General features: G+C 28.7%; 3 protein-coding genes across 3 annotated transcripts; 1 reads left to right on the plus strand and 2 right to left on the minus strand.

The window, feature by feature from the left end:
- Positions 1-1,607: 1,607 nt before the first annotated feature.
- LOC113366951 (defensin-like) lies at positions 1,608-1,999 on the minus strand. The gene is made up of 2 exons (XM_026608592.1): positions 1,867-1,999; positions 1,608-1,777 (listed from the first exon to the last, which is right to left on the minus strand). The coding sequence occupies exons 1-2, from the start codon at positions 1,997-1,999 to the stop codon at positions 1,608-1,610; spliced, it is 303 nt and encodes a 100-aa protein (XP_026464377.1).
- A 652-nt stretch (positions 2,000-2,651) lies between these two features.
- LOC113366952 (tenecin-1-like) lies at positions 2,652-3,211 on the plus strand. The gene is made up of 2 exons (XM_026608593.1): positions 2,652-2,781; positions 3,036-3,211. The coding sequence occupies exons 1-2, from the start codon at positions 2,652-2,654 to the stop codon at positions 3,209-3,211; spliced, it is 306 nt and encodes a 101-aa protein (XP_026464378.1).
- A 2,401-nt stretch (positions 3,212-5,612) lies between these two features.
- Positions 5,613-6,061, minus strand: LOC113366953 (defensin-like). The gene is made up of 2 exons (XM_026608594.1): positions 5,941-6,061; positions 5,613-5,785 (listed from the first exon to the last, which is right to left on the minus strand). The coding sequence occupies exons 1-2, from the start codon at positions 6,059-6,061 to the stop codon at positions 5,613-5,615; spliced, it is 294 nt and encodes a 97-aa protein (XP_026464379.1).
- Positions 6,062-11,249: the final 5,188 nt, after the last annotated feature.

Consider the following 11,249-nt stretch of genomic DNA (forward strand, 5'->3'; position numbering starts at 1 on the left):
ATTGAAATTTTGCCGTATTGATTTTTCACATTCATCAAAGATCATTATACTGCTTGGTATCAGAGGGCAAGTGGTAATATATATAACTAGTGGCTCTTAACCACTCGCGTAACGTACTCTTCATTTAAAATGCCTATAGAGCATATTTTAATCTTTGTTGAACTATTTGCAAAAATATGAAGTTTGAAAAAAATCTTTGAGAAGCTTAGCATATTTGTTTAAATTATTTAAAAGCACAAACTAGTAGTGGTAATATAACGAATGGCTTTTAACCACTTGCGTTACGTACTTTTTGTTGAACTAATATATTTGCAAAAATATGAAGTTTGTAAAAAATCTTGGAGAAGTTCATCATATTTGATTAAATTATTTAAAAGCATTATGTAAACTATTTGTATATGTTACCTTACCGATCCATAATTTTCCATTGTGATCAGAGCCCTTTAAGGTTGTTCAGTTTGGAACCGCCGTGTACCCTCTGTATTACAGTTTTTAAAGACGTTGCATCTGCACTAGACAATAGCCCTGTAAAGGTAAAAAAAAAAAATTAAAGAATGTAATTAAATAACTAATATTACTCCAATTATCAAAACTTTGTTTTTCTTTATAAAACACCCCTCAGTACGAGAGCTCCGAGCTTCAGTACAATTTGTTTGAACTAAATGATAATACATTACTTTCAATTCATATTTTCACAAATTTTTCGCAAAATTTAATTTAATAGTAAATATTTTAATTTTTATATATGTGCGTGTATACACAACATTGACAATCTACCAGTTTTACAAAATGCTTTTAATTTTTGAATAATGATGATAATTAGAATTAATATCAAAACATTTTAGGGCAAGTAAAGCAACATTATCAAGTTACGAAGGTATCTCTTTTACTATGACTTAACAAATATTTTATTTTTATATATTTTGCTTAGCTATAAATATAAAATTTTTGTGAAATATTGTAAAATTTATAATAAATAATAATAATAATCGATAATTTATATATTTGTATTAAATATTAATTTATTCTATTTAATTATTTAATATTCAAAATAATATTTTAAATAATGTTCATAATAATTTCATGAACTGCAGTTACAATTTTGATGAATAAAAAACTATCTTTTAAATTTGACTAAAATTAATATTTATCTGGTCTACAAAAAGTATACATATAAAATAATTAAATAATTGTTTTTCTAGTATTATTTTATTATTCAGAAATTATATATATTATATATATTATATTATATATATATATAATATATATATATATATATATATTATTTATTAATTTTATTTTTATTATTTTTTGCTTTTATGTTATATTAAATCATCATACTACGGATATTATTTTAATGTAAATTCTATCCTTTTACACTCTTATTTATTTAAATTTATATTATTATTTATCATTATTGCTAGATATTAATTATTTAACAGTTGTAATAAATATTGTAATAAAAAAAAAATTTAATATCAATAAAAATGCATTTTGCTGCTATAGTCATGGTTTATTTTATGTATATAAAATTTTGCATTAAAAATAGTTAAAAATTAGAATAAAAATACTGAGTTTTAAGGTAAATTGTTCTATATAATATGTGTCTATTTTCGGCAACGACAAACACCTCTTGAGCAGCGACCTCCTCTGTAACCTCGACGCATGGCAAGGCAGTGAGCGGCGCACCCTGCGTGGTTTAAGGATCCCCAAGGTGTACTAACGCTTAACAAATCACAAGTAACACGTTTCTGGCGTACACCTGTGTTTTCTTCCACTAAAATAAAAACAAACATAAATGACAAAAAAGGCAACATAAAAATATATTATTATTAATATAAAAATTATAACAATTGTGTTCTTTACCTTGATCTAAATCAATAATTGCTACTTCTTCGCCAAATAATTCATCATCTTCAGCAAATGATTCGACAGGCACAGATTGCACTAATGCAAACATTGCAATGAAAGCCAAACAAAGCACTATAACTGATTTCATGTTTCTTCCTTACTTTAGTAAGTATTAGTAAAACTTTCTTATAATCCTCTCTAACGTGTATTATCGAATGATGATTAGTGCAAGGAAGAAGCAGTTTATATACCAAATCCAGTAGCCAAAAGTGAATCCCCTTTTCCGGAGGATTTGTGCAGATTGTGAGCTTTACGTTTTACGTTCTTGGAAATACCACAGTCTCAAATGTATTTGAAAACGGGACTAATCATTTTATCTTAATTGCGCTGTTAATTAGTTTACACATAGATCTTACCAACTGTGTCTTAATGAAATTAATGAAAGCAACTGATAAGAATATATTGCGATTATTATCTGATCTGTTTAAATATTGTTCTTAAAATTATAATTACTAAAACATTAAAAATAATTAAAGGCTTCCTGTATAATAACCAAAAACAATCGTTTCATGATAGTACATTATTTTTTATTATATTAAAAATAATATTTCACAGATTAAAAGTCTTAGGAATTAATCTAAAATGCGATTTGACTAATCCCTTCAAAAGGGGAAAAACTATATTTGATTATCATATGTATATATAAACCCTTTAGAGATCCATATCCATATCATTGCGAAAGTTTAACATTAAAATATTCGAGTATACTCAAATTTCAAGCTAACAAAGTATATTTCATTATGAAATTTTTATTGGCCATTTGTTTGGCACTAATTGCCCTGCTTGCATTGGCACAAAGTGTACCTTTGGATACATTTTTTGAAGATGAGGCCTTGCAAGAAAATGGGAATATGGAGCAAGGTACTAACGGTTTGTTTTAAATTTAAACATTACAAGATTTATTCTCATTGATGTAAAATGTTTTAGCATATATTTTTTATTATCTTTTTTATTTACAACTGTCCAGTAAAGGACATTCAATAAATTTGATGAATTTACAATAGTCGGCCGAAAAGGGACATAGTATACTACAAGGGCAGGTTGGAAAAAACAACTCAGTAGTTGTTTTTCCATTCGATATAAAATTCACAATATTTTATTGATAATTATATTATATGTTTTAGCATATGATTATGGAAATGAGGGAGTGCGACAAAAGCGAGTGACATGTGATTTATTGAGCATGAGCACTCCTTGGGGCTCTTTAAATCATGCTGCTTGTGCTGCACATTGCCTCACCATGGGCAAAGGATTCAGAGGAGGTCGTTGCGATAAGGGAGTATGCAAATGCAGACGTTAAAATTAAAGAGACACTTATTATTAATGATTAAGCTTACGTTAATATAATAAGCTTAATCATATTTACTATTTTTAATTTTACCATGTATTGTACATTCCGAAAGTGTAATATAGAGAAATGGGTTGTTTAAATAACTTGAATCATCAATTAAATATGTATGTATAAATATCAATGTATTAATAAAAGATAGATATAATCAGTATTTATACAATAACAATTGTATCTTATCATAACGTATAATAAAATAAATAATGAAAAACGATAATAAATATATTAATTTAAGATTAGTAACGTATGTCAAACAACGCACAGCAATTCATCACACTCAATAAATCGGGAAAATTCATATAACAAACATAACTAATCATCAAATTTGCTGAACGTCTAAGTATCAGGTACTTGCAAACAAACTGCAAAATAAGTAGTTAAAAATAATGATTATACTTTAGTGAGTTTGTCATATAATATATATTATAAAAATACATTTATCATCATAATGATCATGTTAAAATTGTAGAATCGAATTTATTTCTTCTCTAAGATTTTGCAAAAAAACTATTACAACAATCAAATTATTGTAATTATTTATTAAAAAAAAAGATTTCGGTCAACCTATTTTGATCAGCTGCAACTAAGTGCGCACTCCCGGGCGCGATCCCACTACCATTCGTAACGGGGGCTCTTGACTGCTTGGTATACCATCTGGCCCGGTTCACCCCTCTTTAGCCAACCTGATCACTTCAGGCTCCCCCGAAGTAACCATGTTGATTACGAAGTTAATGCGGACGTCCAGTCAACATGAGCAGTTTAGTTACAGATTAGCTAACCTCAAAGTTTCCACGAAATCCGACCTCCCATACACTTGGATTACAAGAGACGCCACTCTCCCGGTCAGTAATATTGGCAGATAATTTAGGTCAAAAATTGTGTGATTTGTTTGATTTAGTATTACTTAAAAAAATATTGTTATTGGCGAACTCATATAAAAAAAGAGACAACAGCTTGAGATAAAACCCAAAAAGCTTTACTGGTTACTAGGAACTAAATCCAAACTAAGCGCATACAATAAGCTACTTTTATATAAAACTTTATTCAAACCAATTTGGTGTTATGGTATACAATTGTGGGGCAGTGCTCATAAGACCAATATAGAAATTATACAGAAATTTCAAAACAAATTTTTGAAAATTGCCTTAGGAGCTCCAAAATATGTTCCCAACTGGTTGATTCATGCCGACACGAATACACCTACTATAAATGAAGTAATAACAAAAACAGCACAGAAGTATAGAAACAAGCTAATCAATCACCCAAATACATTAGCAAACTCATTGATAACAGAGAACTATCGAAGAAGATTGAAAAGAAAAGCGCCACTGGATTTAAGCCATCAACTGTCCTAAGAAAAAAATGGAAATAACTTAATCATTATTTATAAGAAATTATTTAATAAGTGAATATTGTGAATTTTATACCGAAAAAACAACTACTGAGTTGTTTTTTCCAACATGTCAAAGTAGTATACAATGTACCTTTTCGGCAGACTATTGTAAATCCATTAAATTTACTGAATGTCCTATACTGGACAGTTGTAAATAAAAGAGTTAATAAAAAAATTAAAAAAATATATATTTTCATATGACATATGCTTATTTTATATTACTTGGGTTTATATTTATTTAACCGCATATTGGAAAGTACGATTCAAAAATAATTTATATATTAATGCATTAAAAAAGATTTCGGTCAACCTATTTTGATCAGCTGCAACTAAGTGCGCACTCCTAGGCGCGATCCCACTACCATTCGTAACGGGGGCTTTTGGCTGCTTGGTTTACCATCTGGCCCGGTCCACCCCTCCTTAGCCAACCTGGTCACTTTGGGCTCCCCCGAAGTAACCATGTTGATTACGAAGTTAATGCGGACGTCCAGTCAACATGAGCAGTTTAGTTACAGATTCGCCAACCTCAAGGTTTCCACGAAATCCGACCTCCCATACACTTGGATTACAAGAGACGCCACTCTCTCGGTCGGAAACAAAGCCAGATAATCTGGGTCAAAAATTGTGTGATTGGTTTGATTTACTGTTATTTTTAAAAGTTACATAAATTGTAAATTGTAAATATTAAATTAATTATAGAATGTAATTTAATAGTAATAGTGTAAATAGCTAATTTGTAAATAACGGACTTAATAAATTCTTATGAATTAAAAATTGATATTTCTAAAATAAAAAGTATTTTCATACTTAAAAATGTGTTTTATTGATATCCATCTTTAAAGCTAAGCAATTACATTCTTATTACACCAGTTTATCTAACAATTACATGGTTTCAATAGATTTCAAATGTTTGACTAGAATTGTTTTGGTTTTATTTTAATTTTATTCTTATTTATTTATTCATCTTCTGCAATTGCAAACTCCATTTTCACAACGACCACCTCTAAATCCTCTACGCAAAGCAAGGCAATGAGCAGCACATGCGGCGTGATTCAAGGAACCAATTTTGGTACTCACACTTAATAAATCACAAGTCACTCGTTTTTGACGAACGCCAGCATTGTCTAATGCACCTAAAATCGAGTCAATAGAGTTATAATAAAGCTATAACGATAAAAATTACTTTTGGAAAAAAATCTTTTACTTTTATTAAAATAATCCGAATTTTTTTAAATGAAAGATGATTATAATTTGCCTGATAAAATAAAGTATTTTTTATGATGAATACCTTGATAAAGATCTGTAGGTTCATCTTGAAAAGTATCTTCAAACAATCCCTCCAAAGGTACGGATTGTACTGCAGCAAACAATGCGACAAGAGCAAAGCAAATGACGATAAAGTTTTTCATTCTTAAAAAGAGTAATTTCTTTATGTCTTCTGTTAAGACAACTACACTTGATAGACTTCAGAAAATGTTTAATATTGTTTATAAACAGTGGTTTATATATAGGTCTTAACTTCTCGAAGTGAATCCCCTTAGTTATTTATATTTGCACTAGATAAAGTAAGCAGTCTGTAAATCGGAAATTCCGCGGTGGCCTGACCTCTCTAGGTTTCAAACAAATGAATGTTATGTTTCTGCTATGGTTACACAGATAATAAAGCTGCATATTATATATATATATATATATATATATATATATATATATATATATATATATATTATTTATATATAATATAAATCATTCGTTAGTATTCGTACTTGCAGGTCATACCATATTTGAACTGATTGCAGAAATGATGACAGCATTATCTACGGGGATTTACTTCCGATCTCTCAAAGAAGTATATAAACCTTCCCGAACACATTTCGAAATCAAAACACAGAAGACATCAACAGAAGTTGAATTATTAATCTTAACTTGAAACTTTAACTTTAAAACTTAAAAATCAAAATGAAATATTTAACAGTTTTATGTTTGGCATTAGTTGCCTTGTTCGCCACCGTTCAATCCATACCAACTGGAGACTTCCAACTGGGGGAAGATGAGCTATTAGGAGAGCCAGTTGAGCAGTTGGTTGATTTGGATCAAGGTAATATAAGATATATAATATATTATATAATTTCATGCGAATATGTTGTCAAATTTGTCTAATTTTTTTTTTATAATTCAATTCGTTAACCGATATTGTAAAATCATTTTCATTGTTTCAAAATCATTTTTCAAAATCAATTGTTTTACAGGATTGCGATTACTTTTCGATTTGAACCATTTCTTTTATGATTAGTGCTGAGAATAATATATGAATCTATTGTATTTTTTTCAGGACCTTACGACAATGCTGGCGTTAGACAGAAGCGCGTTACTTGCGATCTTTTAAGTGTTTCTACACCGATTGGCTCTCTCAATCATGCAGCTTGTGCCGCTCATTGTCTCAGTTTACGCCGTGGATTTAGAGGAGGACGCTGCGAAAACGGTGTTTGCAATTGCAGAAAAAATAAGGATTAAATACAATACATATAATATTCATACAATAGTTCATATAATATTATAGCTCATATATTCATGAATTGTTCTGTCTTCATCATAAAAATTAATTTTGTCTTCATCTGTTTATACGATTTGTGAAGTTATCTTGTTATTTTATACCTAAACTGAAACCAATAAATTTTATGTACATTAATTGATAAAGTGTTTCCTTTAATGCATAATAAGCATAATACATAAATATTAAAAAAAAATACTCTAAATCAAACCAATCACACAACTTTTGCCCAAAATTATCAAGCTTCATTTCCGACCGAGAGAGTGGCGTCTCTTGTAATCCAAGTGTATGGGAGGTCGGATTTCGTGGAAACCTTGAGGTTAGCAAATCTGTAACTAAACTGTTCATGTTGACTGGACGTCCGCATTAACTTCGTAATCAACATGGTTACTTCAGGGGAGCCTGAAGTGATCAGGTTGGCTAAAGAGGGGTGAACCGGGCCAGATGGTAAACCAAGCAGCCAAGAGCCCCCGTTACGAACGGTAGTGGGATCGCGCCCGGGAGTGCGCACTTAGTTACAGCTGATCAATATAGGTTGACCGAAATCTTTTTTATTATCTAATTTGATCTATTTATTTATAATTGAATTATTTATTTATATATAAATACTTGCAAATTTAGATTGGAAATAATCATACACCTAATATAATTATACTTATAATATAATTATATGAAATTATACTATCATAATATGATTCTGAAATTGTACTGAACTATTAAATATATTGGGCAATAATTAAAAATAAAGAAACAACAGAGCAAAAGACAAAACAAAAGATAGAAAGTAAAAAACAAATTTTAATAGGATTCCAATAAAACTGTAATATAAATACTAAGGATCGATATTTTAATATGCTAAGCAAATTTATTTTCATTCCGATTATCTTACTAAATACCAAGCAAACAACGTGACAATATCATTTTGAAATATGATAAATAGTATCATGTTTATATATTTCAAAAACAATCAAAACTACGTTTTCTATAAGCTGCTTTTGTAGTACATTTTTAATTATTCTTGAAACTAAATCTCCAAATTACATTTTTAAGTTTTTTTCATTCATAGTGAATCTAATGATATTATAACGTAACGTTAAGATGTAGATTTTTTAATTAAAAAGTTTTGTATAAAAACAGCTATTTTATTTTATATATATTTTGTTTTTTTTTTAAATAAATTAGAATAAAAAAATAAAATTCTCAATTATATATATATATATATATATATTAATATAACTTTATTTTAAAGTTGAATGCTACTTAGGATTGTAGAATGGGATTCTTTTGTCGTTTCCCTCGTAATCTGTAAAATGGTTATGATATTAACTTTCAACTGATATGGTCTATATACTGCGGATATCGCATTTATTTACCATGCGAATCATCTGGTGGAATATGCACATCGTAATCTGCACCTTTATCATAATCTTCACCTTCATCATAACCTTCACCTTCATCATAATCTTCATCTTCTTCCTCTTCTGTATGCTCTTCTGATCCAACATCATGGTGTCCTATTTGATCATTTTGATCTTCTTGACCATCCTCATCTACATGGTCCATATCTAGTGATCCAAGGGAGGTATGACCATCAGTTTGATCATCTTCATGATGTTGATCATCTAGATATTGTATAATTAATACATTTTTTTGCTTTCATAATTTTGTGCAATATATAGAATAAGGTCATCTAGAAGAAAATAACGACGGTTGGTAATGATTACCTCCGTAACCTCCCGCTTTTTTGTACTTTTTATTTTCCCATTCCTGTCTGTAAGAATTTCTCGTATAATAACCACTTCCTTCACATTTGCATTCCATTTCCTCAGAATCGCCCTTTTTAAAACACCAACCAACGCCATAACCGATGTAAGCACAGTGTGTGTAGCATTGCCATTTAAACTCATCATGAAACTTTTCAGATTTTTTTACACATTGGTCACTTGGTTCAATTGGTTCATTATTATAAGCTAATGATATTAAAAGTTACTTTTAGATGCTCATCGAATATTGTTAGTCCAAAATACTTACTTAGCAAATATTCATTGGTCCCATTTTCCCTGATCCATTTCGTGTTTGAACAAAATGAATATTCACAGAAATTTAGAATTAATAAAACAATTAAACTATATTTCTTAATCATCGTAAATAAATAATATTTTAATATAGCTAGATGAACAAATAAGCACTTGCATGCTATTTTGAGTGATATTTATAATTTTTCATTTCGTAACAATTTTTTAAGCGCGTGTTTTCAAAATTTTGTGTTTTCAGCAGTATTTTTAAGTTTGGCAATAACATAATAAATTGCAAAATGAGATTTTGAAATATTATCAAATAAATATATTGTTTTGAATAAATAATGTTTTAAAATATTAATTTAAGGCAATCAATTTAATTTCTAACATTTGTTTATTTATTAAATATAAATTCACAATCACTGTAGTATGCGAATATTATGCTTCGAAGATTATATGAAAAGACAATATTCCTATGATATAAAATATCATACATATTAGTATTTCTAAGAATTAGAAATAATAATTAAAAAACATAATCCGGCAAAATATTAAATCCTGTAAAACACCATTTTTAATTTCATATCATCTCGCTAATATTTTAAATATCTGTTTCAAAATATCTGTTCACAAATATTCAAAATATTATAATTTATGGCGAAAAATACATTTGAATATTTTGTCAGCAAGTTAAAAATAATTCACTGTCATTTATATGAGATTATATGATTTATATTCTGTATTTTTATAACACCCATATAAATATTCAAAAACAAATAGGAACATCGATGAGGGGATTGGGTATTATTAAAAATTAGACTAAATACTAAATGTAACACGTACTAAGTATTAAATATTTGTACCTAAAATTAAAATAAAGCTTTCAAATAGTATACTATTTTTGTTTCTAGCATAATTATTTCTCATATTAAGAGTGACAATTATAATGTAAGTTGATATATATTTTGAATAACTTTGATGCTGTATTTGTTATTAATATATTTAACATTTTTCGAAGCCAGCATTACGATTCTTCACTATATTTCGAATATGTGTTAGTCCGTGTTGACATTGATCTGACCAAAAATATGGATTACGGGATTATCAAGCAATTAAATGGCCAAAAGGTCAAATAAAATTTAATATATGATATGACCTTGGTTTTTAAATCAAAAGATAAATACACCACCAATGCAATATTCAAATGCATTGCAATGTCATTTCATTCCTCTAAAAGAAAGGTAACGCGGATTTAAAATGAAGTTCAAATATTTAAGTTTGGTGGTAATTTTTTATGTATGTTTTGAATATGTAAGTGGTGAAGCACAGTTAGTCAGACATAATGATGAGGATGATCTTCAACTAAGTAAGTTTAAATTAAAAGACAAAATAATTTAAATAAATTTTATATTGAAATGAAAATAAACATAAATGTGGTAAATTAAATATGCGTCCAATTTGTATAGCTTCACTAGACATAAGAGGAGGGTTCTACCGTAGGTTAGTGGTTAGATTTAGGTTTCCCAATCAGAAGTTCCAGATTCGATACCCAGCTTGAGTGGCATTAAGTCAAGTATTTCCATTCACTTTTACTTGGAAATATATAGATAGCAATATGTTTCCAAGTGCAAATAGCCTTTGCCCAGAATTATTTCATCAATAAAAAATTCTCAACTACTGCAGAAATTGTGAGAATATTTTCATCACATAGAGACAACCGTATGGGTTACCATCTAAAAAAGGCCTCGTCATTGAAGAAAACCCAACAGTTCAAAGGACTCATTTCTTAACTGGACTTGAGTGAGCTCTAGTTTAAAAATGTATATATCTGTCGGAAATCAAAACTATATGATAAGGATTAGTAGCAAGCATTAGTAATAGAAAAAATCATTATTTTAAGAAATAATTTTTTTTATAGAAGAAATTTTTCTATCGCTAGAAATGATTTTTTTTTCATTTTATTTTAGTGCTCGATGGCAAACAAGTAATGCCTGATAGCTCATGTAATTCATACATGAACTCCAGGACTCA

Source organism: Ctenocephalides felis, unplaced genomic scaffold (genome assembly GCF_003426905.1).
Source record: "Ctenocephalides felis isolate EL2017-DRISC unplaced genomic scaffold, ASM342690v1 CF-g0.4_SCAFFOLD_01170, whole genome shotgun sequence".
NCBI classification, from domain to species: domain Eukaryota; kingdom Metazoa; phylum Arthropoda; class Insecta; order Siphonaptera; family Pulicidae; genus Ctenocephalides; species Ctenocephalides felis.